This window comes from Pseudophryne corroboree (assembly GCF_028390025.1).
Source record: "Pseudophryne corroboree isolate aPseCor3 chromosome 3 unlocalized genomic scaffold, aPseCor3.hap2 SUPER_3_unloc_12, whole genome shotgun sequence".
NCBI classification, from domain to species: Eukaryota; Metazoa; Chordata; class Amphibia; order Anura; family Myobatrachidae; genus Pseudophryne; species Pseudophryne corroboree.
In genome coordinates this window covers 1146867-1162438 of record NW_026967500.1, presented here as the reverse complement: position 1 = coordinate 1162438, position 15572 = coordinate 1146867, and the positions used below count along the sequence as shown (strand labels likewise).

The 15572-nt window shown below is 49.9% G+C and overlaps 2 protein-coding genes across 2 annotated transcripts in view; one reads left to right on the top strand and one right to left on the bottom strand.

Annotated features, from left to right (window-relative positions):
- The window catches only part of LOC134983303 (zinc finger protein ZFP2-like), a 69168-nt gene extending 66934 nt beyond the window's left edge, over positions 1-2234 (bottom strand). Inside the window, exon 1 of the mRNA XM_063949016.1 lies at positions 2145-2234. Coding sequence (XP_063805086.1) covers positions 2145-2219 — 75 coding nt within the window. The 5' untranslated portion in view covers positions 2220-2234. The remainder of the gene's footprint in view (positions 1-2144) is intronic.
- LOC134983301 (zinc finger protein ZFP2-like) overlaps positions 1-15572 on the top strand; it is a 294273-nt gene that overhangs the window by 193881 nt on the left and 84820 nt on the right. The window lies entirely within an intron of this gene.

Below are 15572 nucleotides of genomic sequence, written 5' to 3'. Positions count from 1 at the left end.
CCTATGTGTGTATAGCACCCCCTATGTATATATAGCGACCCCTATGTGTGTATAGCGCCCCCTATGTGTGTATAGCGCCCCCTATGTCTGTATACCGCCCCTATGTGTGTACAGCACCCCCTATGTGTGTATAGTGCCCCTATGTGTGTATACCGCCCCCTATGTGTATATAGCGACCCCCTGTGTGTATACCGTCCCCTATGTGCGTATACCGCCCCCCTATGTGTGTATACCGCCCCTATGTGTGTATAGCGCCCCCTATGTGTGTATAGCGCCCCCTATGTGTGTATACCCCCCCCATGTGTGTATACCGCCCCCCCATGTGTGTATACCGGCCCCCCATGTGTGTATAGCGCCCCCTATGTGTGTATGGTGCCCCTATGTGTGTATAGTGCCCCCTATGTGTGTATACCGCCCCCCATGTGTGTACAGCACCCCCCATGTGTGTATAGCGCCCCCTATGTGTGTATACCGCCCTTGTGTGAACAGCACCCCCTATGTGTGTATAGTGCCCCTATGTGTGTATAGCGCCCCCCATGTGTGTATAGCGCCCCCCATGTGTGTATAGCGCCCCCCATGTGTGTATAAAGCCCCCCATGTGTGTATACCGGCCCCCATGTGTGTATACCGCCCCCCATGTGTGTATACCGGCCCCCATGTGTGTATAGCGCCCCCCATGAGTGTATAGCGCCCCCCATGTGTGTATAGCGCCCCCATGTGTGTATAGCGCCCCCCATGTGTGTATAGCGCCCCCCATGTGTGTATAGTGCCCCTATGTGTGTATACCGCCCCCATGTGTGTATAGCGATCCCTATGTGTGTATACCGTCCCCTATGTGTGTATAGCGCCCCTTATGTGTGTATAGCGCCCCCTATGTGTGTATAGCGCCCCCTATGTGTGTATACCGCCCCTATGTGTGTACAGCACCCTCTATGTGTGTATAGTGCCCCTATGTGTGTATACCGCCCCCATGTGTGTATAGCGCCCCCTATGTGTATATAGCGACCACCTATGTGTGTATACCGTCCCCTATGTGTGTATAGTGTCCCCTGTGTGTATAGTGCCCCCTATGTGTATATAGCGCCCCCTATGTGTGTATAGCGCCCCCTATGTGTGTATACCGCCCCCCATGTGTATAACGCCCCCCATGTGTGTATAACGCCCCCCATGTGTGTATAGCACCCCCTATGTGTGTATACCGCCCCCCATGTGTGTATAGCGCTCCCTATGTGTGTATACCATCCCCTATGTGTGTATAGCACCCCCTATGTATATATAGCGCCCCCTATGTGTGTATAGCGCCCCCTATGTCTGTATACCGCCCCTATGTGTGTACAGCACCCCCTATGTGTGTATAGTGCCCCTATGTGTGTATAGTGCCCCTATGTGTGTATACCGCCCCCTATGTGTATATAGCGACCCCCTATGTGTGTATACCGTCCCCTATGTGTGTATAGTGCCCCCCATGTGTGTATACCGCCCCCCATGTGTGTATACCGCCCCACTTGTGTGTATACCGCCCCCCTGCCCCTGTGTGTATAGCGCCCCCTACGTGTGTATAGCGCCCCCTACGTGTGTATAGCGCCCCCTACGTGTGTATAGCGCCCCCCATGTGTGTATACCGCCCCCCATGTGTGTATAGCGCCCCCCATGTGTGTATACCGCCCCCCTGTGTGTATAGCGCCCCCTATGTGTGTATAGCGCTCCCAATGTGAGTATAGCGCTCCCTATGTGAGTATAGTGCCCCCTATGTGTATATAGCGCCCCCTATGTGTATATAGCGCCCCCCTGTGTGTATAGTGCCCCTATGTGTGTATACCGCCCCACATGTGTGTATACCGCCCCCCATGTGTGTATACCGCCCCCCTGTGTGTATAGTGCTCCCTATGTGTGTATAGTGCCCCCCATGTGTATAGCGCCCCCCATGTGTGTATAGTGCCCCTATGAGTGTATACCGCCCCCCATGTGTATAGCGCCCCACATGTGTGTATAGTGCCCCTATGTGTAACACCCTGTATGAGCAGTGACAGCAGTGTGAGCAGCGCTGTGTGTGTGTGTGTATGACACGGGTAATATACTCTCCATGCACCACACACTGCAGCACATACACCCTGCCCGGCAGGAGAGGGGGCGGCGGCCATTACCTGGAGGAGACCGGGGGCGGAGCTCTGTGTACAGGAAGGGGCGGGGAACTGTTTCCGGGTCACCGTATAGAGCATGGGATCAGCCACCAGCCCCGCCCACTCTCTCATAGGCTGTAGCAACCCGTCACTCAGCCAGCCCCGCCTCTGTCTCTAGCTATTGGTCGCAGGGTCCAGTCACTCAGTCACCTTTCTCCCGCCCATAGGCCGCAGCCCCGCCCCCTCTCCCTCCTACACATGTCACGATGAGTGACGGGACAGTCCGACCAATGGCGAGTAGAGTGGGCGGGGCTGTATGATGGACTCCTTGGTGTATGAAATAAGGAGTGGGCGGGGCCAGAAGATGAGTGACGGGTTACTACGGCCTATGAGCGGGAGAGCTACTGGTTGCTTAGTGACTGCGGCTGTGCCTACCCATAATCCCATGCGCACCCCTCCAGTATATACAGGTCAGTAACATAGTTTTTCCCCCAAGTTGCTTTATTTATATTTATATATATCTATCTATATCTATATATATACATTTATATTATGTTTCTTTGGTGGTTGCTTGTTGCTTGTGTTTGGGCTTTTTTTATATTTGTTATTTTATGAATGTTATTACTGGCACCGCCCATCAGAGGTGTCTTTCATACAGTCACTCCTCACACGGTTGGTTCTATATCGGAGGGGCTGAAGGGACCTTGTGACGTATCTAGGGGAGGAGCTACGTCACCAGGGGGAGGAGCTACGGGCGAACAGGGTACCCGAAAAGTACCCTCGCGGGCTCGCTTCGCTCGCCACGCTTCGGGCACGGTGGCTCGCTCCGCTCCGCTTCGCTCACCACCTAATTACTAAAGGTAATAGTTGGTGGCGTGGACAGTAGAGGAACTATCCCGCTGGCGTAGCTCCTCCCCCTTGTGTCGTAACTCCTCCCCCAAATGGAAAAGGTCCCTTAGCCCACTTGATTCTAGCAGCTACCCTCCTCACACAGACACAGGGAGACGCTGCGGATGAATAGATGGGGGTGTTACATTGTGTCACATGGCTGTCACGTGACATAATGATAGTGACCGGCGCCTCTCTGCACGCTATGGACATTATTCAGAGTTTTATCAAAATCTGTGACCACCAGAATGGCGCGCTGGGGGCGCCCAGAACAGTGTGGTGCTGCCCCGCCATGCCATCGCAATTCACATAGTGACTGACCCCGGCCTATGCATAAGCACCGCCGCCATGTTTCCAATCGCAGGAAATGCCATGACACGTCTTACTGTGACACTCCCCGCCAATGTCACAACACTGCCCACTGACACCCGTCGCCTGTCCATTATGATAGGAATGCATCCTTCCAGCACGCCATCGCATCATCATAGCCTGCGCAGATTGCTGGGAATCAGTCTGTGTCAGGGTCTGAATAAGGCCCATAATGTCTACAGGGGGCACACAGGGAGAGATCAGTGTGTAAGCAGGGATCAGCCGTGTGTTCCCCACAGCGATAGCGATGCACCACCTGCATGCAGACTCAATCTAGTGGGCCGCTGTGTGAAGTGAGCGCCCCCCGTCGTCACCCCCCCTCGCATCGCACTGTGCTGAGCGGGGGGAGAAATGTGTGCTGAGCCGTCTGTGTTAAGATCGCCCCCGTCAGTATCCCCCTTACCACCGACTGGACGGGATGTAGTTACCCAGCTGTCGTGATCCCGGCATTAAGGATCCTGAAGCCGAAATCCTGACAGACGGGAATGCCGTCAGCGCTCGCCGCAGGTTTTCCCACTCGTGTGTCTACAACACCCATAGAGTGACAATAAAACCTGTGGTGAGTGCAGTGAGCCACCGTACCGTGGCGACCGCACTCTTTGCGCTTGCCCCACTGCCAGTATTCTTGCGGCCAGGATGCTGCTGTTGGTATATTGACACCTGGCATCCCGTCTGCCGGGATATCATTACCATCCCGACTGGAGAACCAGATAGCAGAAGAAAAAGTTCAAGAAACTGAAACTATCCACCTGACTTCAAGATCCAGAACTTATCTTCAGTCCATCCAGCAACCAGACATAGCACCAATAATGACACTATATATATTCTAATTAGACAACCAAAAACTTAAGTTGGGCTTTTTTGGAAGCTTTTTAGTAACGGTTTGAGCTTGTTTTGGGCTTATTTTTTAGTCATCAGTTGCTTGTTTTTCATGTAATAACACTGGTCAGTAGTTATTGCATATATACTTACACTGGTATGTATATATATATATACACACACCAGGTACTGTGACCCCAGTACCCCAACTCACTGTATACACTGTGTCCTGCCCTGCGTGTATATATAACGGTGTCCTGCCCCGCGTGTATATATAACGGTGTCCTGCCCCGCGTGTATATATAACGGTGTCCTGCCCCACGGGTGTATATAACGGTGTCCTGCCCCGCGGGTGTATATAACGGTGTCCTGCCCCGCGGGTGTATATAACGGTGTCCTGCCCCGCGTGTGTATATAACTGTGTCCTGCCCCGCATGTGTATATAACTGTGTCCTGCCCCGCATGTGTATATAACTGTGTCCTGCCCCGCGTGTGTATATAACTGTGTCCTGCCCCCGCGTGTGTATATAACTGTGTCCTGCCCCCGCGTGTGTATATAACTGTGTCCTGCCCCTAACTGTGTCCTGCCCCGCGTGTGTATATAACTGTGTCCTGCCCCCTCGTGTGTATATAACTGTGTCCTGCCCCCGCGTGTGTATATAACTGTGTCCTGCCCCTAACTGTGTCCTGCCCCGCGTGTGTATAACTGTGTCCTGCCCCGCGTGTGTATATAACTGTGTCCTGACCCCGCGTGTGTATATAACTGTGTCTTGCCCCTAACTGTGTCCTGCCCCGCGTGTGTATATAACGGTGTTCTGCCCCCGCGTGTGTATATAACGGTGTCCTGCCCCCGCGTGTGTATATAACGGTGTCCTGCCCCCGCGTGTGTATATAACGGTGTCCTGCCCCCGCGTGTGTATATAACGGTTTCCTTCCCCCGCGTGTGTATATAACGGTGTCCTGCCCCCGCGTGTGTATATAACGGTGTCCTGCCCCCGCGTGTGTATATAACTGTGTCCTGCCCGTAGGACCGTAGATGGTGCCGGCCTATCTGTATATGAATAGCAGTCTCACTACGGGTACCGCAGATACCGTAGATGGTGCCGCCCTATCTGTATATGAATAGCAGTCTCACTACGGGTTCCGCAGATACCGTAGATGGTGCAGGCCTATCTGTATATGAATAGCAGTGTCACTACGTGTTCCGCATGTTCCGTAGATGGTGCAGGCCTATCTGTATATGAATAGCAGTCTCACTACATGTTCCGCAGATAACGTAGATGGTGCAGGCCTATCTGTATATGAATAGCAGTCTCACTACTGGTTCCGCAGGTACCGTAGATGGTGCCGGCCTATCTGTATATGAATAGCAGTCTCACTACAGGTTCCGCAGATACCGTAGATGGCGTCGGCCTATCTGTATATGAATAGCAGTCTCACTACAGGTTCCGCAGATACTGTATATGGTGCCGACCTATCTGTATATGAATAGCAGTGTCACTATGGGTTCCGCAGATACCGTAGATGGTGCCGGCCTATCTGTATATGAATAGCAGTGTTATGATTCCTGTACTCCAGACCGGAGAAGATCTTATGGCAGGGATCTGAGTACAGGAACAATATGCTGGTAGAGGGAGCTGGAGAGCCTAGTAACCCCTGGCGCCCTAACTCCGTTGTCTCGCCCGTGTTATCAGAAATCCCCTGCGAGACTATGGTTGCTTGAGCCCATGGCAGCCGCGTTCGAAGGGCGGATTATGTCTGCCCAACCCCGATGCCCCCGCAGGTCTTAATGGGAGACAAGGGGAAATCCGAGACAGGGTGATAACAAGGGGCCCTCTGACTAAGCAACCAGGCCAGGGGTTACAAGCTAACTAACTAAATCAAAAGGTATGTGCGGACAAGCCGCCAGGGAAAAGGACAACCAAAGATCCACTGATCCGACACTCCTATCCGGCACCGCTGGACACCAGAGTGGATCTGTGGAAGCGGAATCCTCCGCAAAAGCTCCAGAACACAATTAAACAAAATATTAAACAGTAAGCGGACAAGCCGCAACACACGGCTGCGCCGCGACTCACGAACACCACCAGATGTTAAAGGTGCTCGGTCAGACTCCAGGAACAGATGGTAAACTTCCGAGTACAGGATCTCTGAGGACAGGAACAACCGAATAGACCGGGACTGGGAACTCTCTGCAGCAGACACAGGCAAACAGGAAGATATCACCGGCGTCTGTGAGAAGTCCAAAGGGAGCCTATAACTGTGAGCTCCCCAATCAGGAGCCAGACTAGGCAATTAATAATAATGCCGTGCAGCTTGCATGCTGCACGGCCAGCACATAATGATATAATTATAGTAAACCCAGCAACGGGGAACGCGGCCCGAACGTGGCGTCTCCGTTGCTAAGGTCTGGGCGGCTGTGTGCGCCCGGCGTCAGCGTTGCCAGGGAGCCGGCGGCTGTACGCGCCCGGCGTCCCTGGTTGCTAGGCGCCGGGCCGCACCGCTGATCGGACCCCGGCGCCTAACAGTACCCCCCCCTTGAGGAGGGGTCAAGGAACCCCTAAAGCCAGGTTTCCGAGGAAATTCTCGAAAAAATGCCCTCTTGAGCCTCGGGGCATGGAGATCTTTATCCAGGACCCAAGACCTTTCTTCTGGACCATAACCTTTCCAATGCACCAAAAAATAAAGCCGACCCCGGGATAACTTGGAATCGAGAACCTTCTCCACCAAGAACTCCTGCTGACCCTGTACATTAACTGGTGATCTCCCCTGAGATTTTTTACGAGGAAATCTGCTGGACGAAACATATGGTTTAAGCAATGAGCAATGGAAGGTATTTCCGATCCGTAAAGTTTTTGGTAAACGTAACCGGAAAGCAACTGGATTGACTTTTTTGATAATGAGAAATGGTCCAATAAATCTAGGACCCAATCTGGCAGAGGTTTGTCGAAGTTTAATGTTGCGAGTCGACAACCACACCCTGTCTCCTACTTTAAAAGTGCACGGCCGCCGGAGCCTGTCAGAAAATTTTTTTCCCCGGAAAGCTGCTTTTCTGAGAGCCAGGTGCACCTTCCTCCAAATAAGTTTAAGATGAGAGGTCAGGGCCAGAGAGGAGACAGAGGAATGTTGAAAAAATGAATTAGCTCTGGGGTGAAAACCAAAAACTGCAAAAAATGGAGACACATTGGTGGAGGAATGACAGGCATTATTATAAGCAAACTCCGCCAATGGAAGAAACTCAGACCAGTCATTTTGGAGTTTGGCCGAGTACAAACGCAAATATTGTTTAAGAGATTGGTTAACTCGCTCAGTCTGTCCATTGGATTGTGGATGATAGCCGGAGGTTAATGATAATTTCATCTTTAACGAAGCACAAAAAGACTTCCAAAATTGTGCAATGAATTGTGGACCCCTGTCAGAAACAATATCAGTGGGTAACCCATGGAGTCTGAAAACATGACGGAGGAACAAGACTGTCAATCCCTGGGCAGATGGCAATCGGGGAAGAGCAATAAAATGGGCCATCTTGCTAAAACGGTCCACTACCACCCATATGACTCGGCATCCGGCTGACAGAGGGAGATCCACCACAAAATCCATGGAGATATGCGACCATGACCTAAGAGGAACATTCAAGGGCATAAGTTGACCAATAGGCAAAGAACGGGGAACTTTATGCTGTGCACAGACCTGACACGAAAAAACAAACTCTTTAATGTCTTTGGAAAGACCAGGCCACCATACTGAGCGGGATACTGATTCCAAAGTCTTAGCGATTCCCAGATGCCCGGTGTGAAGATACGGGGTTCTTCTAATCACTCAGACACAGAGCCGATGAAACCAAAGTGATGGTTTATTTCTCACAGCACACAGGAATAGATAATTCACAGGAAACAGACGTAAATATAGCCCAGAAAAAGTATACAGGTAGCAGTCCAGATAGTAAGTCCCAGTAGAGGATTTAGGTCCACAGCAATTCCGTGCAGAAGTTCCAGATAAACAAGTCCCATATGTCAGAACTATCACTGAGTCCACACAGCAGTAATAGCAGATTAGTCCTTGCAGTAGTAAGTACATATAAGTCCACAAAGCACTGTTGATGCGTTCCACAAGGTACCCTGGCAGAGAATCACCCCTTAGCCAGAGTCCTGCGACTAACATCCGGAGCTGACCTGCGCAACCTCTTTTAAAACCTTCCAAATGCCCATCATGCTGCGCTCACCTGGGGAGGAGACGCAGGTTCCTGATTGGTGGGACCCCACCTCAGGTATTTCCCTACTCCCTCCCACAGCTGGGCTTCTCCTGCTGACCACATGCTGGGTCAGGCTCCGAGTTGTCTGTGAGAGGCCAGGATGGAACAGAAGACAGTAAACAGAAGGAACAATGACAGGGAAATTGGTTTAAGTCCTGATTGTCCCCTGTGGAGGAGAAGCTTCAAAGACACATTACCTGGTCCTCAAATGAATTTCCTGTGTGACCATATAAGGATCACAGGATGGACTCAATAGGCATGGCAATGATAACCTGTAATAACCTCATACACAGACTGGCATCCTCCTACAAGAACATAACATGACATCACTATGTGCCAGGTCACAGCACACCTGTATTTACATGGGTAAGATTATAGTACAGAGTATATAGGGTAATGGATGAACACACACATGGGGTAATAGTGACACAAGCCAGAGAAACATGGGAACAGAAGGAATAAAAAGTACATTAAACGCTATAAAGATTGAAATGCCATAAATACAGTTTTACCCTCTGTCTCATATCTTTACATTCCTTCCTCTACTTTTTATTCCCCGTTCTGAAGTGTTGAGGAAACATTACCACCCAGAAGCAGTGAGTGCAGGGGAGAGAATATCATGTGTGTGTGTGTACCACCTGAGTCCCACAGAGTGATGTCCCACCAGACCCATGTGGTAAGAGGCAGTAGTGTTAAACAACATGCAAAGACAATATTACAATATGACACATTCATTTTCACCAGCAGGGGATTTAGCAATGCAGATGTTGGGTATCCCCACTCCGCAACATTGCAAACTTTTACACCCGGTCCACCTATTGGGTGTACTAATACCTGTGCCTCTGGCACAACGGGGCAGGGAGTACCTTCCACCTCCCTCCCTTGCACAAGGAACAGCTGCCTAAAGGCAGGCCAATGTTGGGGTTCTGCCCCCAGCACTTCCGCAACTCTGTCCAGTCCTTCCTTCCTCAAACCCCAACTAGGGGGCTGGCAAATTTCCGTACAGCACGTGGTCTCAATACCCAGTGCTGAGGATGGACCCTTCATCAGAAACAATTCAGCTGGTGGCTGCAGGGGAGTCACCAGCACAGGCTGGTCCTGTGCCCGTGCTCCCCCCTCAAAAGCCTGTATCTCACCTGCAGCTCCTTCTGCGCACACCTCCTCCTGGATAACCTCCTCCCCCGCCAGTCCTGTGCGCTTGGTAGCTGTTGGGGTACCAGTCAGGGTTTTAACAACTGGAGCTTCCACAATTATCTCCACAACTTTCTCTTGCTCTGCAGATGGAAGGGGAGTGGGTTGCACTGTGCCTTCACCCTGGTAAAGGAGACAAGATAACAAGCGGCATCTCCCAACCTCCACTTGATCTGTAGTTGCTTGGATCTGGCTTATGGCAGGCACATCCCTCGGCACATAGTTACAGTCCACACTTTCACAGGCATTACGGGGGTGCAACACATCCTTTTCTGGTTCCTGCTCTGATATTATGTTAACAGTCTCTGCTACCAATGTCACGTTTGAATCACAGGGTACGTACCAGTATTCACATCGCAGCTCCTCATTCTCCAAATCGTTAAAAGGGAATAATCCTTCATAATCTTCTTGTGGAGTTAGGGTAGCAGGAGATACACAGGGCATTTTCTCATCAGCCTTCCTCAGTGAAATAAATGGGGCTGCCATTGCCAATCCATCGCGATGAGCCTCCCCCAGCTGAATAAGCTGGGCATCCTGGAGCAAGAGGCCATCCGTGACTGGTGTGTTTGTAGTCGGGGAGTGGAACAATACTCCCCCATCCATGGTGATCTCTTGGGCACAGTCTTCATTGATTCCCTGGCAGCTGGTTACTAGGTCTACATCTTCCACCTCAGCGAAAGGGAAGGTGTAGCGCAGCTCCTCCTGGGATGCCTGTATTATGGGCATAGCCTTCACTTCAGCGCTAGCCTCTCCCAGCATAGTACACCGGGCAACTGCTTCCCTTGGGTGTGGGAGAAGGTGTTGCAGGCGGTGCCTTTCTGCATCCACCCTACAACACTGGTCTCGCCATGCTGGGGTATCCAGGAGCCCCCGATCCATTGCCTCTTCCTCTGCCACAATGAAGCACTCCTCCAGACACTCCAGCTGTTCCCACGCACTCATCCCTGGGCCAAGACGAAGGATCCACGTCCGGTAATCGGTGAACGCTTTTGTTGGATCCCGCTGATCCTGGAGAATAAGCTGGAGGATTTCCCTGCGAGTGCAGAATTGGAAAGGGATGCCTCGCAGCTGGCATTCTGCTATCAGCTCCTCCATGCTCATTTCTTCCAATGTGGTTATGGGCCCCGCTGACAATGACTTTGCTCCCTTTTTAACAGGCACTTGCAAGGCGGACCCCTCAGTCGTCTGCCTGGGTCGCAGCGGCCCCATTCTGATTATTTCCTCTGTCTCTAACCCAGAAGATAATTGATTCTGGACTTGCCTTTCAGCCTCAGAATATTGACTTCTCTGCATCAATTGGGTCACTGTAGCAATCACTTCCTCTGTGAATTCTACAAACTCTGGCTCCCCCAGCAGATTCCATGAGGCTGCCTCACTTTTACAGTGCAGGAATGCATCCCCCAGGTAACACAACTTGTTCTGTATGCTGGATACTCTCCAGCCACTGATCATCTGCCTAGCTTCATTCCAGTACTCCCAAATGTACTGCATCTTTATAGCAATCAATAACAGATCCGGCTTACCAGCCTGCCGATACACCGACACACCTCCATCCACGAGCTCCACTGCCCTGGGCGACTTGAGGCGTTCATTTTCTTTCCTTGTAAACATTTTATCTTGCACAGGACTAACACCTGCTCACTTGTTACCACCTCACTGCAGATCCTCTTGCATTACATATGGCCTGATCCTCTGTTCTCTGCTGGGCCTTCACGCTTCCTGCGGTCGTTGCTTGGTGTCTGAATGATCCCACCGCTGCCGCCAAATGTGAAGATACGGGGTTCTTCTAATCACTCAGACACAGAGCCGATGAAACCAAAGTGATGGTTTATTTCTCACAGCACACAGGAATAGATAATTCACAGGAAACAGACGTAAATATAGCCCAGAAAAAGTATACAGGTAGCAGTCCAGATAGTAAGTCCCAGTAGAGGATTTAGGTCCACAGCAATTCCGTGCAGAAGTTCCAGATAAACAAGTCCATATGTCAGAACTATCACTGAGTCCACACAGCAGTAATAGCAGATTAGTCCTTGCAGTAGTAAGTACATATAAGTCCACAAAGCACTGTTGATGCGTTCCACAAGGTACCCTGGCAGAGAATCACCCCTTAGCCAGAGTCCTGCGACTAACATCCGGAGCTGACCTGCGCAACCTCTTTTAAAACCTTCCAAATGCCCATCATGCTGCGCTCACCTGGGGAGGAGACGCAGGTTCCTGATTGGTGGGACCCCACCTCAGGTATTTCCCTACTCCCTCCCACAGCTGGGCTTCTCCTGCTGACCACATGCTGGGTCAGGCTCCGAGTTGTCTGTGAGAGGCCAGGATGGAACAGAAGACAGTAAACAGAAGGAACAATGACAGGGAAATTGGTTTAAGTCCTGATTGTCCCCTGTGGAGGAGAAGCTTTAAAGACACATTACCTGGTCCTCAAATGAATTTCCTGTGTGACCATATAAGGATCACAGGATGGACTCAATAGGCATGGCAATGATAACCTGTAATAACCTCATACACAGACTGGCATCCTCCTACAAGAACATAACATGACATCACTATGTGCCAGGTCACAGCACACCTGTATTTACATGGGTAAGATTATAGTACAGAATATATAGGGTAATGGATGAACACACACATGGGGTAATAGTGACACAAGCCAGAGAAACATGGGAACAGAAGGAATAAAAAGTACATTAAACGCTATAAAGATTGAAATGCCATAAATACAGTTTTACCCTCTGTCTCATATCTTTACACCCGGCAACTTTGCTATCATGAAACTCCGCCAAAACAGTTGCTCTCAAAAACTCAGGGACAAAAAGACGACCAGCAGGAGTATTTCCCGGAGCTTGATGTTGAAGCAGCTTTAATTGGGAAAATACATCCTGTGTGAGACCTGCCTGAATGACTGATGGCGGAAGTATGGGAGTAACAGGACTGTTGTCTTGCACCGGAAGAAAACTGCATGACAGGGCATCTGCCTTGGTATTCTTGGAACCTGGTCTGAAGGTGATAGTGAATTTGAAACGAGTAAAAAATAAAGCCCAACGAGCCTGTCGGGCATTCAGCCGTTTAGCCGATTCAATGTATTGAAGATTTTTGTGATCAGTCAAAACTGAAATGGTATGGGTCGCTCCTTCAAGCCAATGTCTCCACTCCTCGAAAGCCCATTTAATAGCCAGCAATTCCCGGTTACCAACATCGTAGTTGGATTCTGCAGATGAGAATTTCCTGGACATAAAGGCACAAGGATGTAACTCAAAGGAATCTGGATCCTTCTGAGAAAGGATAGCCCCTACTCCAACCTCCGAGGCATCAACCTCAACAATGAAAGGTAATTCTGGGTTGGGATGTCTAAGGACAGGGGCTGAGACAAAGGCTTGTTTTAAGGCCTGAAAAGATAACTCCGCTTCACATGACCAATTGGTAGGATCTGCTCCCTTCTTAGTAAGGGCCACAATGGGAGCAACTAGGTCAGAGAAAGAGTGAATAAATCTTCGATAGTAGTTTGCAAACCCTAAAAAGCGCTGAATTGCTTTTAAGTTGGTGGGTTGCGCCCAACTAAGGATGGCTTGGAGCTTTTTTGGTTCCATTCAGAATCCCCGAGGGGAAATAATGTACCCTAAAAAGGATACCTCCGTGACATGAAATTCACACTTCTCCAGCTTGGCATATAAGTGATTTTCACGTAATTTCTTTAGCACCTGACGCACCTGGGTAACATGTTGTTCTACAGAGTCAGAATATATCAAAATATCGTCTAAATAGACCACAACGAATCTTCCCAGAAACTCACGGAGCACATCATTAATGAGATCCTGGAAAACTGCCGGAGCGTTAGATAGGCCGAATGGCATGACCAGATACTCATAGTGGCCTGACTGAGTACTGAATGCCGTTTTCCACTCATCCCCTGACCTGATTCTGATGAGGTTATATGCTCCTCTCAGGTCAATCTTAGAAAAAATAACAGCCGAACGTAGCTGATCAAAGAGGACAGAGATCAGTGGCAGAGGGTAAGTATTCTTTACTGAGATTTTATTCAAAGCTCTAAAGTCAATGCAGGGTCTGAGTGAACCATCCTTCTTCTCTACGAAGAAGAAACCTGCACTTAAAGGGGATTTAGATGGCCTGATAAATCCTTTCTCAAGGCTTTCTTTCACATACTCATTCATGGCCACAGTTTCAGGACCAGACAATGCATATAACCTTCCTTTAGGCAACGTGGCACCAGGAATTAACTCAATGGTACAATCATAAGGCCTATGGGGAGGCAAAATATCCGCATTGCCCTTGGAAAACACATCAACAAAATCCTGGTATTCCCCAGGAATATGTGCGAAACCGGCGGCAGCTACTCGGATAGGAAGCGTAATACATTCTTTATCACAGATGGTACCCCATTGTAGGATCTCCCCAGACTGCCAATCTATGATGGGATTATGAAAGGCCAGCCAAGGGTGACCCAGAACCACAGGAACTGCTGGACAATGGGTAAGGAAAAACTCAATCTTTTCAGAATGCAGAGCTCCCACCGAGAGCAAAACAGGAGGTGTACATAGAGAAATAACCCCATTGGATAAGGGACTCCCATCTAAACCATGCATGGTGATACACCTACCCAAGGTTAGCTGAGGAATACCTAAGGCCTTGGCCCATGTTAAATCCATAAAGTTTCCTGCAGCTCCACTGTCCACAAAAGCAGAGACCGAGGAACAGAGGCTGCCATAGGAAACTTCAGCAGGAACCAACAGTGAATTATTTGAGGAGATGAGCTGTAGACCAAAGTGAACCCCCTCACAACTCACTTGGTCAGGAAGTTTCCCGACTTGTTTGGACAACTACGGGCAAAATGTCCCTTACCCCCGCAGTATAAACACAGACCAGAATTTTGCCTCCTGGTTCTTTCTTCCGGAGACAATTTGGAGAAACCAATCTGCATAGGCTCCTCCATGTCTACCGGAATGGTAGGAACACATGGAGAAGACCCGACAGATGCCCCTTTTTCAGCCCTCCGCTCTCTGAGCCGACGATCTATTTTAATAGAGAGCTCCATGAGGTTATCGAGAGTCTCAGGAGCGGGATACTGGAGGAGACTGTCTTTTATAGATTCAGATAAGCCGAGGCGAAACTGACTGCGCAGGGCTGGGTCATTCCAGCCACAGTCGTTCGACCAACGGCGAAACTCCGTACAATAATTCTCTGCGGGATTCCTACCCTGTCTAAGAGCACGCAACTGACTTTCTGCGGACGCCTCTCTATCAGGGTCGTCATACAATAGCCCTAAAGATTTTAAAAAGGCGTCTACAGACGATAAGGCCGGATCGTCTGTCTTTAAACCAAAAGCCCAGGTCTGAGGATCCCCTTGAAGCAGAGAAATAATAATCCCAACCCGCTGAGCCTCCGTACCTGAGGAGACTGGTCTTAAACGAAAATACAGTTTGCAAGATTCTTTAAAATTAAAGAACTGTTTTCTATCCCCAGAAAAACGGTCAGGCAGATGCATTTTTGGTTCAGGGATGACCCTCGGGGAAGTCCGTAACAGATCTTCCTGTGACCTCACCCGGAGGGACAGATCCTGAACCATCTGAGTAAGTTCTTGAATCTGACTAACTAGAAGCTGGCCAGGATTTGGCCCAACACCGGCGGGATTCATAAGGCCGACAAATTCTCCCAACTAAAAAGTGAAAAAATTTACTGTAAGTTAAATCTTTTCTTTTGTTTGGCCGGTGATAATGTTATGATTCCTGTACTCCAGACCGGAGAAGATCTTATGGCAGGGATCTGAGTACAGGAACAATATGCTGGTAGAGGGAGCTGGAGAGCCTAGTAACCCCTGGCGCCCTAACTCCGTTGTCTCGCCCGTGTTATCAGAAATCCCCTGCGAGACTATGGTTGCTTGAGCCCATGGCAGCCGCGTTCGAAGGGCG